Raw genomic sequence first — 19,624 nt, 5'->3', positions numbered from 1 at the left:
TCGGAAGGAATTCCTCAGCAGTTATTATGGTGTTCTGGTAATTGATTATTCTGTAGTAATATGCTTGTTTTTGTTTGGAAGTCTTATTCACCAACAAAGACACTAAGTTTTTTCAATTTCAAAAAGCACGCACAAATTTAAATAGAAGATACAGTATTAAACAAGCAGGATATTTAAGACATGGTCGGATCTAACAGGGAAGACTAAATCCTGAAGGTCTCAGTGCCTTTAAAATTAAATATTTGCCTGATTATATTTTTTAAAGTATTATTTTAAATACCATGTAAATACCATTTTGTTCCACCCACAAAAAAAGATAGCTACAGTACTGCCCTTACATCACTTGCAAGCTGGCAGTTGACTAACATAAAGTGATGAATAATAAGCTATACTTTACTTAAATAAGTTAATAACTTATTATAGATTGTATAGTGCGGGTATAGCTTATAGGTTGTTTTAATTTACATAGTGTTTTTATTTGTTTTTTTCTCAGTTACCTCTATTGAAGTGTAGATTTTGCATTAGCCATTGTGAATATTCTTTGGTGAAGTTTTTTTAGACAACACTCTAGTCTTGCTTATCTCTGACCATCTGTCCATTTATTACTCCTATGGTTTGTTATTAAATTTCGCTAAATTACAAAGTATATGTTTTCTTTAGAGAAGTATAAAAACTACAGATGTCTATAAAGCTGGCATATTGCCTGTGTTTTAAGGTGAACAGCAAGTGGTTTTTTTTAACAATGAACTAAATTAAGGTTAAATAGCAGGCATTTAGTATTGCATTCAGCATATAATCGATTTTAAATATGCCTTTTTCCTTTGTAAGATTATAACCACTGACTTTCCAAAGGACTGTATTATCCTTGCTATTTAGTGCATTCCATATATTTTCTAAACGTGGCCAGAAATGAGCTCTTTATGGTTCCTTCTATGTCTCTTCTGTTCTATACTGCTGAAGAAAATACTATTATCATCCTCCCTGTCACACAGATTCACAACCCCTACGTTATCTTTAACTCCTCCTTCTCCTCCCCACACATGCAAGGGGTCACTAAATAGTGTTCCTACTTCCTCCACAACATACAGAAAATCTAACTCTTCTTCTCTTGTCTGAAAGTCAAAACACTTGTCCATACCCTGGCCACTTCTGTTTTAATTAATGCATCCTTCTTCTCTTTGGAGTCCCTGATAACCACATCACTGACTAATTTTGTCAAAATATAACAAGTTCTTTTCCTTACCTGTTGCTCTGAACACATCTCTCCTCTATTTGAAATCTTCGGCTTGTTGCCCTTTGCTCACCTGATCCTTCCTTTCAAAGTCCTGCATGGCTAAGATTCAGTCTCTATATCAAATCTAATTTCTTATTGTGTCCATCCTCTCCCCTTTCACAACTGTCAGTGATGTCAATTCCACTGCCCTCTTTTACTCCCTTCTTGCATACCCACGTTTGCAGCTCTTCTATGCATAAGAGACAACATGGGACTTTACCAGGCTCTCACATTCCACCTAATGACCCACTTGTTCCATGAAGCCTATGAACGCTTTGCCACAATAAGCCCCATTCCCACTGCTACTTTACTGAAAAGAAGAGATGGGATATATTTAAAAAAAAATACAAAAAATTCCCCTGCCCCTCTTCTTTTGTGCTCTTCTTTTGGTATTGCACTGTGGCCTGTCTTTTCTATGAATGTCAGAAATTGTAAGCTACTTCATGCAGGGACTTTCTTCACATTTGTGCATTGTACAGCAATGAATGCATTGTTAGCCCTTAATAAACAACAATAAATAGAGCTATCTTTTGAATGTATAGCGTGATAACTAATAAGAATTACTGCCTTGCTCAATAAATTGTAATGTGTTGTTTGATCATGCACTTAGTGAGAACCTGAATTATTTTTCTTTCATCTGTTTGTTAGCATCACACACTATACTTTTCCACTGTGAAGTAGGTCTTATTTTTGGTATTTGATTTTTCTCGTTTCCTCTGAGATCACTGCATTTGCTACATGCATACTATATATTGCTGTACATTAAAAATGTCATCAGACTCTACTGTGAACATGTACAATTGAATTCCATACATGCAAAGCTCTTCTATTTTTTGTCACCATTATTTTCATCTTCTGACTTAATGTTATCTGACAGTATACACTGAATTTCATGCCCTAATTATAATGCCCAGTTCACAGGATGGTGTGATGTAAGTCCTCTTTGAAGACACTTTGAATTAAGAAATTTTCATTTTTATCCTTCATTCTTGCATTATATTTTTTTTAAAATGGTATGTCACCCAGGACTTCATTTGGGTGGTGAGTGGAGCCAGAGTCAGGTAGGATTGAGTGAAATACGTTGGGAGGGAGATAGGTGGAGCATCAAACTTGAAAGGTGCGGAGACCGTGAGGTAGGCTGGAAGCGGAAGGTGATATGTGTGTGATGGGAGGGCCAGGGATGGATGGAGGCAGCCTGGTAGTTGTAGGGAGAAGAGTTTGGATGAAGCCATTGGAGTTGAGGAAGTGTACAAGCCACAGGGAGGTGAAAGATGTTGCTGGTGGGGGGAAGTGATTGAGAACTTAAATATTGAGCCAGGACAGGAGCAGGAGCAACAGGGAGAACCACAAATTATATTAGAACTATTCCTTCCTTCTAAGAGAGGTGTTACATAACACCAGAACACATCTGGATGAAAGGGTTAAATCGCTTTTAAGGGATAAGGTGGACTTTTGACTTGGAGTATTCTTTACCTACAGATAAAAGTCCACATTATTTACTGGAGAAAAATGCCCAGAGCTTAGACCTTCAGCATTCCAGAAGCAGTAAGTCCAGTGGTGGATACAGGCCTGTAGACATGAACGAGAGGACATTTAAACTCTCTCTGCATAAAGAGAATACTGCTGATCACATACATTTCTGCTCCTGTTTTATTTTTATTTTTTTCATCTACCCATTGGACCTGAAGCTGCTATATGTTTCTAATATTTTTAGTTTTTTCAGGTTTATTCAGCAGAAATGCTTTTTGTAGTTTTTAGAAAACTGATAGTTAAATTTGTCATTTGGGCTTTGTGTTTGTGTTTTTCCTGACACAGAACTTATAGGCCTAAAAGCTTGTTTCAAAATGGTTGGCTTTGAAATGATAAAAAAAAATCAAGTTTTAAGCATTGTAAAAAGTGATGGGCCATATTCTTTGCTTGCTTCTCATGGCAAGCCAGAAACAAATGTCTAGTTCCTGGTAAGTGCCTTGATGCCAAGTCTTCCAATCTTAGCCTCACTTCAAAAGCCTTGATACTCAAGGAATCTATATGTGCACTTGTGGATGAGTGATCTGACAAAGCACAGAAAAAGAAAAGAACAAAGTTATGAAAACTTAGTTATCTTGTCAAATGGATTTTATGTGTCCATGCCCTCTCTGTACAGCTCTTACAATGCAAGTTTTTGGTGCTATCTTTGACACATCTCAAAGCCAAATTCTACTGTGGAATTTCTGCTAGCATCCACGTCTGATTTATCAAGACTATCCAAGTAATCTTCCTTGACGTAGTATTCCTTATCAATTTTTTTCCTCTGATCTCAAAGGCAAGCCTTTCTCAGTGCAATCCTTTGGTGTACAAAAAAAATAAATCCATTTGTCAACAGTCTCAGTTCATCATCAGGAAATGTATATGTCCCCAATTGTCCCTGTTTGTATCCGTCCTGCAAGGAGGGGAGACAGGTAGTAAGCATACCCCAGCCTATCTAAGTTGGCCATGGCCCATGTGGATCTTCATTATAACATCTGTGAACTGTGGTTCCTTCTGTTTACAGAACCACTTAAGTTAATTCACATTAAAGAGCCTTTTATGAATCCTTCTAAATTAATGTCAAGCTTTTGTTCATTTCCAGAGTGAGAGTGTCTCAGATTCTCTGTCTAGATTTGAGTGGGAACGTGAACTTGACAGGTCCTGCCATTCCTGAAGAGCAAATTTTTGTTTCATCTGTTCATCTCTGATGGATGATGTAAAATCTTACAAGTGACAATTTGCCAGCTCTCAGATGCTTTAAATGATCCTCTTTCTTCATTCAGAAGAAGACTTGCAACCAGTTAACAAGCTTAAATCTGACATAGACTAGAAGGTAGGTCCTCCTATCATTTTAAACTGCCAATATGTTACAGACTCACTTGGCAACAGTCCAGTCTATGGTTAAAATGCTTCCCTGTGCAGGTTTTTAATGTCTTTTTTATAGACTCTTCTAAATTCTTTGGGAGTGAGACCAGGAAATGATAGATTTGGAATTCCAAGGATTTTCCACCTCATTGCACCTAATAAACAATATAGAATATTAGACTGCTTAATAGCTAAATGGACACTTTTTTCCTTTGGCTCTTTTCACAAGAGTGGCAAATTACTAGGTTCTAGTAATGTTATGCAACTAGAACATTTGCCAGTGAATTATGACAACTTAAGCAGCTAACTTATAAGAGTCAGAATTGTCTAATGACTCTTTTATACTAACTTTCTCTGATCCAACTATAAGCTTGTGCTCTGCCTCTGGCATTATTCGTTGTGGCTTGTGTCTCTTTCCAGAGATACAGGAGTTCAGTCTCTTGTAGAACTTCATCTGCTTTGCTCCAAGATGGATGATATCCTGGCCAAAGTTATAAAGACCAGGGCTACTACTGGATTCATTGGTTTCATTCAAACTGGGTACATGAAGTACCAGGCAGTAGAGAATCCGAAATCAACAATAGCTTTTCCACAGTCATCAGTGCCAAATTTCCAATATGGTGAGTTCTCCCACTTGTACGGGGGTTTTACTTAGTGCACAGACTCTTGTTTCAACTCTTTGGGCTAGCCCTGTTCTTTTCCATTGATAATTTTTAAGGCTTGTTGAACAAGTCTAGGTCATATGGTTAAAACACAAGTGATAGGCAGACTGTTATATTAGAGATGTTGCTGACATCAGAGGAGCTGAACCAGTGCAGTGTTGAGAAATTTTAGGAAAAAAGGCTATGTAGACAAAACCCAAGAATTAGAATCTGTGGAGACAGATGATGAATAAGAAAATGAAAATGAACTCTAACTCAGTGGTTCTCAAAGCCGGTCCGCCGCTTGTTCAGGGAAAGCCCCTGGCGGGCTGGGCCGGTTTGTTTACCTGCCGCGTCCGCGGGTTTGGCCGATTGCGGCTCCCATTGGCCGCGGTTCGCCGCTCGAGGCCAGTGGGGGCTGCCGGAAGGGTGGCCAGCACATCCCTCGGCCCGCGCCCATTGGCCTGGAGCGGCGAACTGCGGCCAGTGGGAGCCGCGATCGGCCGAACCCGTGGACGCGGCAGGTAAACAAACTGGCCCGGCCCATCAGGGGCTTTCCCTGAACAAGTGGCTGACCGGCTTTGAGAACCACTGCGTTTAACTGAAGTTTTCAGAATGTACTGCCTCCCAAATCCACACTCTCTCCCTCCAACCCATTTGTCTTTTGAAGATTTTTTTCTAGGCAGCCAGAAAAGAGGAGGGAGCATTCTGCATCCCTCTCTTGGCATATACAGTGCCAGTATAATGTGTTCTTTTCTCCAAAGTGAATGGAACATGGGCAGAAGTGAAGATATAGAAGGAAGGATAGAATTATGGAAAATGACATGCATTAATATGTATATATTAATAATGTATACTTTTTTTGTTTCTTTTTTTAGTCAAACTTTGCTATGGGACGTTTCCCTAGCACGTGTAGGAAGTGCTACATGCTGGATTTTGGCTTGGCACGACAGTTTACAAACTCTTGTGGGGATGTCAGACCGGTAAGAATTTTTTCCCCACAATTATTGTAAATGATTATTAATTTGCTATGATAATATACCAAAATCTTGCTGGAGACTGAATTGATACAGTATCTAAATTTGGTTCACTCCATTCCAGAACAGAGATGCCATATGATCTAGTGGGAAGTTCAAAGGACAGGAAACCAGGAAGAATCATGGGTTCTTTCTTTGGCCTAAGATATAGATTTATTGTGTGCCCTTGGGCAGTACTTGAATGCCTTGTATATCAATCAATCTATCCAGCTGGAAAATTAGGCAAAAAGCAGAACCTTGCTGAATAACGGATGTTACATCAGAGCTGAACTTTTCGTAGTAAATAAATTACAGAAAATAATATAGAGGAGAAAAACTCAAACAGTATATTGAAAACATACAGTAGTTTGTAGAGGAAAGAATTGGGGAGAATGGTAGAATGAAAGAGAATACAGCTAAGTTTAGTTACAATATTGCCATAAGAAATACAGTAATTTTCAAATATGAATTAGGAATTGGGGAATGACTATGATTTAGAGAGGATCATAGATACAGGGATCTGAATAAGAACATCGCAATAAGTACAGTAGAGCCTCCCTAATTCACTGTTGATTGGGAGTCCATTGTGAATTCCTGAAGTTTGCAAATTGGGAAGTAAGTGAACACAATGTATGAGAATACATGATAAAATGTAGTTTATATGTTTGACTAATTTTTAGTTTTAATGTTTATGGTAATATTGAATAACGTAGTAGTCAATATTATGTAGTATATTTTGTACATGTAGTGAAATTGAGTAATAGAAACATTCTCAATAGCATTTACAATTCAATCTTGGCTGCGAGGTGGAGCAAAATGGCTATTTTTGTGTGTGCAAATTCTGAGGTGTGTGGATTAGCAAAGTAAATTAGCGAGGTTCTGCTGTACTCTATTCCTTCAGTCATAATGCTGGACATTGCAATGAAAACAAAGAGCAGGGGAGACCAACAGAGTGGCTGCAGCTGTTGGAAAGGTGAGCAAGTAGTTTTTCATTTTCATAAGCTATTGTCTTTTTCTGTGTGTCTGGTGTTTACGGCTGTTTTTCTGACTTGTAATTTTGAAATGAAACAAATACTTAAGATTCTGTAAGTTCAAAAACATACATCCACCAATGGTAGTATTTTTAGGAAAGTTAAGAGAGATACTATATTTTCTGTTGCAAGCAGTTAACACATACACCTCTACCCCAATATAACGCTGTCCTCGGGAGCCAAAAAATCTTACCTCATTATAGGTGAAACTGTGTTATATCGAACTTGCTTTGATCCGCTGGAGTGCGCAGCCCCGCCCCCACGGAGTGCTGCTTTACCGTGTTATATCCGAATTCGTGTTATATCGGGTCGCGTTATATCGGGGTAGAGGTGTATTTGTTTCTCTTATAAAAACCCATGTGTTGCCTTTGTTTTTCATTGTAGTGCCCTGCAGTATAACTGAAGTAGTTCTTTAATGAAATGTAGTCTATTTTCAGGCTTTTCTGATGGTATAATGCATACTGTAATGATGACACAGTATCAACAAGGAAAATGCATATTAGTTTTTATTTGCACTAATCAATCACTTGTGTCTTTCGGTTAAATAGCAAGTAGTTCTTGTTGCACCAACAAGAGGACTACTAATAAAACTGAGTTGCATTTTCTTTAAGCAAAATATCCTCTGTGTTTACATCGTCTCTTCACTGCCGTATAGTGATTCTTATTCTGATCTTCACTAGATTTCCTTATAGGTTTTCCTAAATATATTTCACAAATAATCTGGAGATAGTAAAAAAAAAAAAAAAAAATTCTCCAAAAATTTTGAGGTGTATTATTTTTTTAAATCTAAAATATGATAATAAAAGTCAACATATGTTATGGAGTGGTAGTCCATAGTTAAGGTTGATTCTGGCTTTTTATAATAAGACTGATTTTCAACACCCCTAACTTCCCGCAAAAGAAACCAATCTCACTGAAACTTCTCATGCCATGTATTGGCCCTGAATCCTTGAATTGTAATGGGAAGTTTAGTAAAAATCAGAAAAGGACTTTTGAAGTTATGGTGCCAGATCCTCAGCTCTCTGGCTCCTTTGTGATGCTTAGGCAGTGCAAAGTAGCTAGACAACTTCCCTAAAGGGCATCTGGGGCTGGGAATTCCTGAGGGTCATAAAGCCATTTTACCAGCTGCAAACCAGTTGCTTCCTGTTACAGTGTAGGGGCCGCTGTTGCTTCGGTGGCCCCTGGGGCCAGCTGCATCAGCCGCTGCTCAGGCGGCCCTGGGGCCAGCTGCCTAGGGCTGCCTGAGCAGCAGCAGGTACAGCTGGCCCTGGATTCATCCCAGCTGCTCGGGCGGCCCTGGGGTCAGCGGCATTGGCTGCCATAACTGCGGAAGTCACAGAGGTCCTGGAAAGTCACAGAATCCGTGACAGACTCGTAGCCTTATTAATAATCATTTAACATAGGGCATATCTACACTGCCCCATAGTTTGATGTGAACAGCAACGTGCATCAAAGTGTTGCACTTTAACTTCCCCATGTAGACCCTGCGAGCATGAACTAAAAGGTTTCTAGTTTACATTAATTTAGTCCTCCTCTAAGACTACAGAGGCAGTTCCCACACCTTGCATCTGGCTTTTATAGAATAGCTAACTCTAGAGCAGGGGTTCTCAAACTGGGGGTCAGGACCCCTCAGGGGGTCGTGAGGTTATTATATGGGGGGTCATGAGCTGTCAACCTCCATCCCAAACCCTGCTTGCCTCCAGCATTTATAATGGTGTTAAATATATTAAAAAGTGTGTTTAATTTACTGGGGGTGGGGGTTTGCACTCAGAGGCTTGCTGTATGAAACGGGTCACCAATAAAAAAGTTTGAGACCCACTGCTCTAGAGTATACAAAAATATTCATCACGTTGTAGGTAGAATTGTTGAATTTAATGAACCTTTAAACTCCCTACCCTTCATTAGTTGTATTGTCTTCAGTGGAACAGACTGCGCAAATTTAAAACTCAGTATAATTCTTAGCTCTTCAGAGGGATGAGGGAATTTTGTTGAATTACCCTATCGTTACATAATATAGTACAGCTCCTGTCACTGTCAAAATGAGAAAATAATGTTCACTAAGGCTACAGTGCTGCTGTTCTTCAGTTTATGGATTCTTTTGAACCTATCAGCCAGTAATAGAATTCCTAGCATGACTAATGGCCACCATTTTAGGTGCTGACAATTTTGTTTGTTATACGTTCCATCTCTTAAATTCACTTTTAAAATGTTATGTGTCCTCAAAATATTTGGGGATATTTCCTGCTAGTATTTAACTATTTTATGTGCTTTTATGTCCACACAATATTTGCCTTCAGTTTTGGAACTGAGAAACATGCTGCAATAAAAGTTGAATAATTTTACATGCCTTAAACAAAGTTTGTTTACCTACAAACTTGCATTAGCATTAAAATTACCTGTAAAATAAAGGCCTCTTTATTTTACTTTACAGGGATATATGATCCTCTCAGTCAGTGGGAAGTCTGTCAGTTGTTTTTGTTGTCAAAAACCATTGACTAGGTAGAGGAGACATAGTTCACAAATATTTTAGATCACATGGCCCTGTGTCTCTTGCCTTTACATATAGCCAGAATGAACGCACATTGTGACAGTACCACTTCATCACATATGTAGAAATAAGTACCAAATACCAAAGTCTTGCTAACAGTATTCTTTTCTCAGGTATTTTCCCCCAGTGCATAGAACAGGAAATGCATATTTTCAGCAGCAAAGACAGTTCCTGAGAATTAGCACAAAGCTAAACTTTTGAAACTTTAATTTTTATCATTCTGCTACTCCCAGTTTAGTGTGGAGAGCTTGATTCCATTTGCTAATAGCTAACATAATCTGAACAAGTGATTAATCTTTTTTTCCCTTCTATTGGGCACCACTAGATTTGAAATGACTTCTAGTGCACACGACTCTCTGAAGGCTTGTCTACACTGGCACTTTACAGCGCTGCAACTTTCTTGCTCAGGGGTGTGAAAAAAACACCTCCTGAGCACAGCAAGTTTCAGCACTGTAAAGCGCCAGTGTAGACAGTGCACCAGCGCTGGGAGCAGTGCCCCTCATGGAGGTGGTTCTCCCAGTGTTCTGCCACGACTACACAAGCCATGTTAAAGCGCTGCCATGGCAGCACTTTAACGTTGCCAGTGTAGACTAGCCCTTAGTCTCCTCTCCACAATTCAAAACTGTGGTTTGACAATTCTGTGTTTATTTAATCACACAGGACATGCTGAACCCTCAGGATAAGGCTCATTGGCTGTAATCTTGTCAGTAGCCTTGATACTGTTGATCATGAGATGATATTGACACATCTGCAGACTCTGGCAGGCATAGGTGGAATTGTGTTTGAATGGCTCCATTTTTCACCCCTCTCATAGGGGACCATTTGCTTTTCCTCCCCAAGGACATGTGAAATTTGCAGTTTTCAGGTCTCCTCTGTTCACAGAAACACACAGTTACATACAAAAAAAAAGACATTAAAAGAACATTAAGGCTGAAAAGTCAAGAACGCAAAAGTTAGGAAATGCCAAAATTAAAGTTGCCCATGCAGTCTTTAATTATATGATCATTATTACTTTTTTCCATAGGATATCTTCCTCATTCAGTGCCATAAATTCAATCCTGTTGAACCATATTAACTTCCAGATGGTTCATTAATAGTATTAGAGAAACCTTTAGGTCCAAAGCACAGATTTTTGCCTCTTGAGCTAAAAGAGTGATGATAGTAGTAGAACATAAGAATGGCCATATTGGGTCAGACCAAAGGTCCATCTAGCCCAGTATCCTGTCTGCCTACAGTGGCCAATGCCAGGTGCCCCAGAGGGAATGAACAGAAAAGGTAATCATCAAGTGATCCATCCCCTGTCACCCATTCCCAGCTTCTGGCTAACAGAGGCTAGGGACACCATCCCTGCCCTTTACCCTAAACCTGTCTTCCATGAATTTATCTAGTTCTTTTTTGGAAGGCTGTCATCTTCTTTGTGGGCAATCACTAAAAGGAGATGAGGCATGAATTTTGCCAGTGGTTTCACAGTATTTGCTGATAGCAGAGGAATGATGAGACATGGGAATCCTGAGTTTATATTCTATGGGGGGAGTGAATTCTAGTGGTAATAGAACTTCTGCCTTTACCCTCCACTTTCCTTCCCCCCAGGCCTGACCTTTTCTGTCCCCCAGCCCCTCCAGCCTATCCTAGTGACAGTTCAAGACAGTATCCTTGTCTCCTCTCCCAGCTCCTTGCCTAGGCCTAGCTCCTAATCCTTGCATTCCAGTGAGGCTATCTCCTCTGTCTCCTCCTCCCTGCGTGAGTACCAACAGAGGGAATATTGTAAGTCCAGGAGAGACAGTCTCCTTGTTCGCAGTTCCTGTGCTCAGTACCACAGTGGCCTATGGCTGCCCAGAGGAGCAATTGCAGGAAAGGCCTGCTCAGCCCCGTAGCCCTAGGATGAAGCATACTTAGTACAGATGTAATCCTTGGAGAGATTAGCTGCCAAACTCAAACAGCTTTCTGTTGAGTATATGTGAACTGAGATTTTTAGAAGCTCATGCTTGTCCAAATGTGGCCAAATTATCTGGGGACAGCAAAAGGCTTTGACACCATGGTGGCACCCCCTTCTTGAAAAATTTCAAGACCCTGCCCCAAAACATGGAGGCACTAGAGCCTCTTAATAAAATGTTGTAAGAATGTTTTAACATGAGTAAATTGACATAATTTCTTTTCACTTTGTTCTGAAAAATGATTGAACTAGTTTTGCTGAAGGTAATAAATATATCAATCAGCCTGAAGTAGACATTTGGCATGGGAAATTTCTGCCCAAACAATTAAAGTTTGGCAAAGTTACAAGGAATTGAAACAAGGGCTTGTAATGGGAGGTGTCTGGCAACCCTACCATTGGTGTCTCTACCTGCACCGCCTATAATACATTGTAAATGAAGCTCTGAAGGTGGCAGCCAGGCAGAAAACCATTTCACAGCAAGCTCTATAGCAGTTAAGGGCAGGGAATTTTGGGCCAAGCTCAGGAAAACCTCCATTAGAAAGTGTTTATGTTGCAAAGTGGAAATGGAGATTCATTCAGTCCAAAGGAATTGATTAGCTATCTTTTCCAGTACCTACTTACTATTGTTAAATGTTATTGTGGCAGCTCCCAAAGGCCCTAGTCATTGTGTTAGGTACCTTACAAAGAATGAAGACACAGTCACCTCCCTGATGTGAGTTTGACTCCCCTTCCTCTTTACCTTCTGTTTCTATGTGTATAAAGACAAAAATCCTAAATGTCAACTTCTGCAGCTGCACTTAACTGCCTGTCATGCTCCAAATCCAGTTCTTTGGAAATGATTCCCCTACCCATCCTATTAATTTAATCACAGGGCCTTAATGGGAGATCATAGACTCTTTTTGTGCAAATTTTACAGCAGCTTTGAACATTCTCTAGTTTAGTGCAGTTTGTTTTTTTATCATCCTCCTCTACCTTCCTGAAATGGTTGTAGAATTAAGTTAAAAGCAGCTACAGCTTCTGTAACAAATTAAATTACTCTCTATAGTAAGGAGATGTAATTAAGGGAAAAATTGCTCCCATGATGTTTTAGAAACCTGCCTTACCATAGAAAGCATGAAATCTCTATTTAATACTGACTAAGTGGTGTAGCATGAGCATAAGATTTAAATTTTTCTATCTTTATGTAGATTGTTTTTTTTTTTAATACTGATTTGATCTTCGTCCATCGGAGAATGTATTTCGCCTGTTAAAACTGGTGCTCTACATTGAACTGAATGAACCCATGTTTTAATCTTTGATATTATGGTTTACAATGAGATAAAATAAGGACAAAGGATAATGTGATTGTTGTATTCCCTTCTGCTCCCTAGCATAAGTAATGAGCATGACATAAATAATACTAAGAGTACACTTACCCTGGTTCAGTTTGCCTTGAAAATATAGTAAAGAACAATATGATACAAGACTGAGATGATCATATTTGTCATGGAAAACATACGATTTCAGTCAAGAGAATGGATTTTGCAAAGAAAAATGGCAGAATAAATGGATGATTCTATACTTCAGCAATAAAAGTAAAATAAAAAACAAAAACTCAGTTTCTTATTGGAAGATGTTAGGATGCAGGATTTTGGCAATTCTACAAGTTTACCCCTTACCAGCATTTGTAAGCTGCACCTTTTGAAAATAATCTTGTCTCTCTGTAGCTACCCTTGGTTCTCCCCACACTCTTCATCTGTATTCTGGCATCCATGTTGCTGTCCTCCAAATTCCATCTGCCGTCCACCAAATTCCTCCCCATCAGCCTTCCTTTCTGACTTAAACTCCTGGCTCTCTCTTTTCCTCTCCTCACAGTCTCCCTCACTGATCCTTGGTGACTTCATTTCCACGTTGGTGACCCATCTGACCTCTTGGCCGCATATTTACTAAGGACTTTCAGACACCGTTTTTACCAGTTTTCCCCCAGTCCCCACCCAGGACCCATGCCTGGGTACTGGATTATGCTGAAAACACTGGGGTCAAGATCTGCGCTTCCTGCCTAAGCTCATTCATTTCATTTCATTTCATTTCATTTCATTTCACATTTCATTCACGTGCAGTATCTACCTTTTCCTGGGTGGTAAGTGAACCGTCCGTTGGGGGAGGCTAGCCCCCGCGCTCCCCTTTGTCCTGAGACCCCATCCCTCCCCCCCCACCAGAGCCCAGAGAACCCCCAGGGCTGCCATCGGCACCTTGCCCCAATCCACCCAAGCACCCCTAGCCCTCAAGCGCTGGGCAGGTGGCGCGGCTGCAGCTCTCCCAACCCCAGCCCTGGAGTGCCGGGCAGGCAGCACGGTCCCAACGCCCCCAACCCCAGCCACGGAGTGCTGGGCTGGCAGCACGGCCTGGTCCCAGCCCCCGCAGCCCCGGGCCTTGCAAGCACCAGCCCCAGCCTCCCCAAGTCCCGGTGACAGGCCAGCCTGCCCCTGCCCCAGCTTGGGCCACGGAAGAACAGGAACTGGAAGCAGGCAGGAGGAGTTATGGGGGCGGAGCGTGGGTGGGGATATGCGGGCTATTTGCATGGCCTATGATACCCACTGCCCATGTGCCTCTTCTTCCCAAGCCGTACCTGGGAGGGCTGGGCTCTCCACCTCAAGAAGCACCTCATGGAGGTTGCCATGAGGCCACAGTTATATCCAGGCTGGGGAACACTCCCATCTCCATACATCTGATATATGTGGCAACGGAATGGGCCAGGCAACAACACCCACACTTCATCGTGGTACACAAGGAGGGTAAGTGGCTGGACCTTCTGGGTTGCAAACTCTTCTCCTTGGCCAGCCTTCAATTCTGGATTTCCAATTACCTGGCGCTATTTGCTAAATATGACTTTTTAACTGATGACAAGGTGGAGGACTTTGCAGACAAGCTTCCCCAGCAGTATTGTGCCCGCTTCCAGGCTATCTTAGAGGAGGGCAAAATGGTTGCAAGGACGACACTCCAATTCCGCTGTGGACACGGCAGACACCTCTTCACACACAATGGCTACGAGGATCATCATGAGGAGGGAATTGTGCTACCTCTCATATCATTCTGTTTTATATCATCTGGTTTACCACGGGAAGTATGGAATACCATAGAGGACCTCCCTTTCGATGAGTCTCACTGCTTCAATCAGAAGACTGACAATTCCCTCCACTCCGTCAAAGATTCCAGAGACACTCTACAATTGTTGGGTATTTATACACCAGCACCCAAGCGCAAGTTCTACTGCCTGCCACTGACATGATTCAGAACTCCTCAATTTTTCCATCAATGGTCCTATGAGCATCTTCTCAAGCAACAGAAGACCCAAGGGCCCTGTCCTCCAGGCTCCACATCAAAGCCTTCAACATCTCATGCTCAGTCTTCGCAAAAGTGATATTTCTGAGTGCACATAGAGAGCCACAACCACCTTGCCTCCCACCGTACACCTGACCTACCCCCTTTGGGGGGAGCCTAGCACTCTTTTTACCAGCTTGGAGTGTGATAATGGACAAGTGGGTCCTGGACGTCATTCAACATGGCTATATGATTGAGTTCACAATGCTACTTCACCCATGACTCTGCTCTAGTCCCGCCTCAGGGACCACTCTCATGACAGTGTCCTCGCCCTAGAGGTGAACTCTTTTCTATAAAGGGGAGCGGTAGAACTTGGTCCAACAACTTACAATGGTGCAGGGTTCTATTCCATGTATTTCTTCGTACCCAAGAAGAAGGGTGGATGGAGACCAATCTTGGACCTGTGTCATCTCAATCAGTTCATATGCAAGCCCAAGTTTCATATGGCCATCTTAGCAGCCATCATGCACTCGCTGGAAAAAAGCATGTGGTTTACAGCTCTTGATATGCAGACGCCTATTTTCATATAGACATCCATCCAACCCACAGAAAATTCCTGATATTTGCAGTAGGCCATCAACACTTCCAATGAAGGGTCTTACCATTCGGACTCACCACTGCTCCATGGGTCTTTACTAAAAAGTTTTCTCCAATGTCAGAATATGGGTCCCTATATTCCCGTCCCTTGATGACTGGCTGCTAGCAGTGCGATCCAGAAGGGAGGGTTGAGCCTTGACCTCCGTTCTGCTCAGACTCCTCTCCTTCTTGGAGGTGAGTGTAAATGTTAAAAAATCAACTTTGGATCCCACACAGTCACTAGAATTCATAGGAGCCTGCGTCAATGCGGTCTTGACATGAGCCTGCCTACCAAGGGACAGGTTCCAGATGCTACAAGAGCTGATTGCCAAGATGGTTCACCCCAGTCCTTCTGTTACGGTAAGGACTTCCCTTTCCCTCCTTGGCCACATGGTGGCTTCCACGTACATCACCACCTTTGCTTGTCTTCGCCTTTGCTGCCTCCAGCTGTGGCTCCAGAGGGTCTATTCTCCCTCCCGACATATCTCGGACTTCCCTTTGACAGTTCCCCCAGAGGTACTCCTCTTCCTCCACTGGTGGATGGACCCAGGTCAGGTCTGCACTGGGATATCTTTCCTTCTGTCCTCCCCGAGCACAAAAGTCATCACGGATGCATCACTTGCCAGATGGGGAGTCCAGAATGCACATCAACATTCTGGAGCTTTGGGTGGTACAGAGAGCACTGTGCATGTTTCTCTCATCTATTCTTTCCCGTCATGTTCTTGTCATGTCAGTCAACACCACCATCGTTTATTATATCAACAAATAAGGTGGCCTGCAGTTGCCAGCACTTTGTGCAGAAGTGGTTCATCTATAGGATTGGTGCATCACCCAGAAGAGCATATTGTAGCAACCTATCTTCCAGGGACTCAGAACGTGATTGCAGACTCTGAGCAGGAAATTTGTGGCCTACCACCAGTGGGAGCTCCATGACACCATAGCCAGCAACATTTTCACCCAATGGAGGACTCCAGCCTGGGACCTTTTTGCCTTCCACGCCAACAATAAATGCATCAAGTACCCCCTTGATGCAGGTCTTGCCTCAGGTCTTGCCCCTGCTGACTTGGACATTTCCCTTCTTTTGGACTACGTTCTATCCTTGAAGGTGTCAGGACTAGCTCTCAATTCCATCAAGGTGCATGTAGTGGCTGTTAGTGCTTTCCACCCTTTTGTGGAAGGGCACTCTGTGTTTACACATCCATTGACTATCAGCTTTTGGAAAACCTCCTTTGGACTTATCCACCCATTCAACCTATGGCTCCCCAGTGGGACCTCAACCATGTACTCTTAACCTTAATGAATTTGCCCTTTGCACCTTTGGCCTTATGCTCCCTGTCTCTCCTTTCCATGAAGGTTGGCTTTCTGGTAGCTATTGCTTCCGCGAGAAGGGTAGGTGAACTGGGGCCATGATGGTGGAACCCCTTTTACCATGTTTCATAAGGACAAGATTTCTCTGCATCTGCATTTCAAGTTTCTGCCAAAGGTCTCATTGCACTTTCACCTCAAACAACCCATACACTTACCTGCTTTCTTTCTGAAGCCTCAAACCTCGGTGGAGGAGCAGCTCCTTCGCTCCCTCGATGTCTTCAGGGCCTTAGCCTTCTATCTGAAGAAGACAAGACCATTCAAGAAATCCCCTAAACTGTTTATTGCAAAAGCTGAATGGATTAAGGGGCAGGTGATTTCTACACAGAGGATTTCTAAGTGGATTTCGGGGCACATTATGCTCTGCTTTTGATTGTCAGGACTGTCTCCACCCCTTGGTGTATGAGCCCATTCCATGAGAGCACAAGCATCAACTATGGCCATGCTTCACGATGTACTGCTTTTGGACATATGTAGGGTGGTCACATGGAGCTTGGTACATACCTTTGCTGTTCATTACACCTTGGTGCAAGACTCTGTGATGGATGCCTCATTCGGTGTGGCTGTCCTTTGTTCAGCAGCTCTGTCATCTTTCTCACACTCTCCTCCTAATTAGATACTGCTTGTTAATCACCCTCAGTGGAATACAGTAGGGACCACCACTCGAAGAAGAAGAGGAGATTACTTACCTGTTATTGGAGGTTCTTTGAGATGTGTGGTTCCTATCTCTATTCCAGTCCCACCCTCCTCCCCTCTGCTGTGGATCTGTTTGATTTGTGGTGGAGAAGGAACTGAGGGTGCGGTCAGTCCACCCCACCCATTACATCTCAGAAGAAACCATGAGGCTGAGCAAGGGGTCATGCATGGATCAATGGACACTACTACGTTCAAATTCTCTGGCTCTGGACACATGGCGCATGGGTATTACCCTCAGTGGAATATACATAGGGACCACACATCTTGAAGGACCTCCAGTTACAGGTAAGTAACCTCCTCATTTCTCATCTGCTCTCTTCTTGTAACCCCTCCATTTGCCCCAGTGGACCCCATCCCAGCCCATATCTTTATCTTCATTGTGCCTGCTCTCATTCCCTCCCTTACTTTCCTCTTAAGTCCATGTCTACACTACAGAGTTAATTGCACTTAAGTTATGTTGTCAAGTATCAGAGGGGTAGCCGTGTTAGTCTGAATCTGTAAAAAGCAACAGAGGGTCCTGTGGCACCTTTAAGACTAACAGAAGTATTGGGAGCATAAGCTTTCGTGGGTAAGAACCTCATATTATATATTAAAGAGAATGTAAATACTTGAAGAATGATTTCTTCATTAAAGGTTTGCTTCAGTTGAGGATCCAGTATGTAATCTATTTTTAAAATGATATAAAGAGTGTATGTGTACACAGGTATCTTTGTAGTAATTATATCCATGAGAAAGATTCTTATATTTCAGCAACTATGTAATAAACTATAAATATTTTGCATCTTTTGAGCTTCTCACATGCCCTCTAATCATTTTGCTTCTGGAGTAGTGAAGCCATCCCCTGCCTATTATTCAAAGCAGATTGTCATGTCACAGCCAAGTCTGTAAAGAGCGCAAGTAAAAGTATCTAGTAAGAAGTGTTAAATTTGAGTCAGTGATTAAATAAACCTTTTACTGTTTTGAGGCTAAAATGGTTTTTAATTTTTTGCTTGTTCTCAGGGCAGTGACATGGGAGCAGAGTTATGATTGTTTGGCTGAACTTAACTGAGTATTTCCATACTGCCCAGTGTTAGGAAACTTTTTACTTAAGTGTAACTTTAATTTTGTATTTCTGGCCTTCGAGGGTTCTTTTTAAAAACATACATTTTTATAATGTGTCATCCAAGTAGGTTTATGGTACTTTAACTACCAGATTTTTGCCTGGGAATTTTATTAAATCTTTACAAGTGTGCACAGCTGGAATTCATCTTTTTAGAACAAACTGGAAATATAGCATCATGTTTTGGAGGAATACTGACTCTAAGCATTGAGGTGTTCACATAAAATATCTAACAATGCCTGAATTTCACCTCTCAAACAATTGCAAATCCATTTAAATCCAGAGGAAACAAATTATCTAATAAAGTTCTTATGGGCAGTCCCTTGCAGAAGACAAAATCCACTCTTGATTCTCTACTGATTCAACAGGGAATTGAAGAACCCCACAATAACAAAATTCTCAGCTCTGACACCTGCTAAATCTGAGAATCTGCCAGCAAGTGCTGTAAATACTGATCCTTACGAAAAGGTTCATGAGAAGACAGCTGTGAACATAAATGTTTAGATCTTTTTAATCACTATGGAAGCAATTAAAGTCTTAACATCTGTGCACATAGGATTTGTGAATATGTTCTTCTACTCAGGTGTTTGCATAAGAAACCAAATAAATGCCATTTATCTTTGTTCAGTGCTCACAGGGGATTTGAACTTTTGGAGTATCCCCAGCAAACGGGCATTTATCATCAATTTTCAACATTTGTGCAACTGCAGATACTACCCTAGAAATATACTAAGAAAAGCGAAAAGTGCCTGCACAGACTATTGCACAGAAATGTGTTGGTGCAACACAGACATAATATTAAAACCACAGAGGTTTAGCCAAACTTTAAAAACTTAGAAATGGACTTGAGGAGATAAATGGAAAATAATAGTAATTAGAGGGCTGTTCCAGTTAAATATTCTTATGAATAATCACTTTTCAAATACTGTGTTCAGTACTTTTTATTACTCAGTTAAACACACAAACACAAAACTATAAAATCTTGAAATGTATATGCAGTCTTATGATTCTACTATGACTTCACTTTCCTAAGATATAGAAACTACTATGACCTGGAGTTCTTTGGGGTTTATATTAATTCTCTCTAAAGAATATTCAAGAATAAAAGCAGATGATTTTTATTATTTAGCAATAAGACACAGGACTGCACCTTGCTTATTTTTGTTTGTTTCCTGTTCCTCTTTGAATAGACTTGTGCATTTGAGAATGCCTGAT

The 19,624-nt window shown here is 41.4% G+C and overlaps 1 protein-coding gene across 1 annotated transcript in view; it reads left to right on the top strand.

Annotated features, from left to right (window-relative positions):
- TTBK2 (tau tubulin kinase 2) overlaps positions 1-19,624 on the top strand; it is a 198,717-nt gene that overhangs the window by 85,867 nt on the left and 93,226 nt on the right. Inside the window, exon 5 of the mRNA XM_065403081.1 lies at positions 5,664-5,768. Coding sequence (XP_065259153.1) covers positions 5,664-5,768 — 105 coding nt within the window. The remainder of the gene's footprint in view (positions 1-5,663; positions 5,769-19,624) is intronic.

This window comes from Emys orbicularis, chromosome 4 (genome assembly GCF_028017835.1).
Source record: "Emys orbicularis isolate rEmyOrb1 chromosome 4, rEmyOrb1.hap1, whole genome shotgun sequence".
NCBI lineage: Eukaryota > Metazoa > Chordata > Testudines > Emydidae > Emys > Emys orbicularis.
The sequence above is the reverse complement of the archived record's forward strand: the minus strand, read 5'-3'. Positions and strand labels throughout refer to the sequence as shown.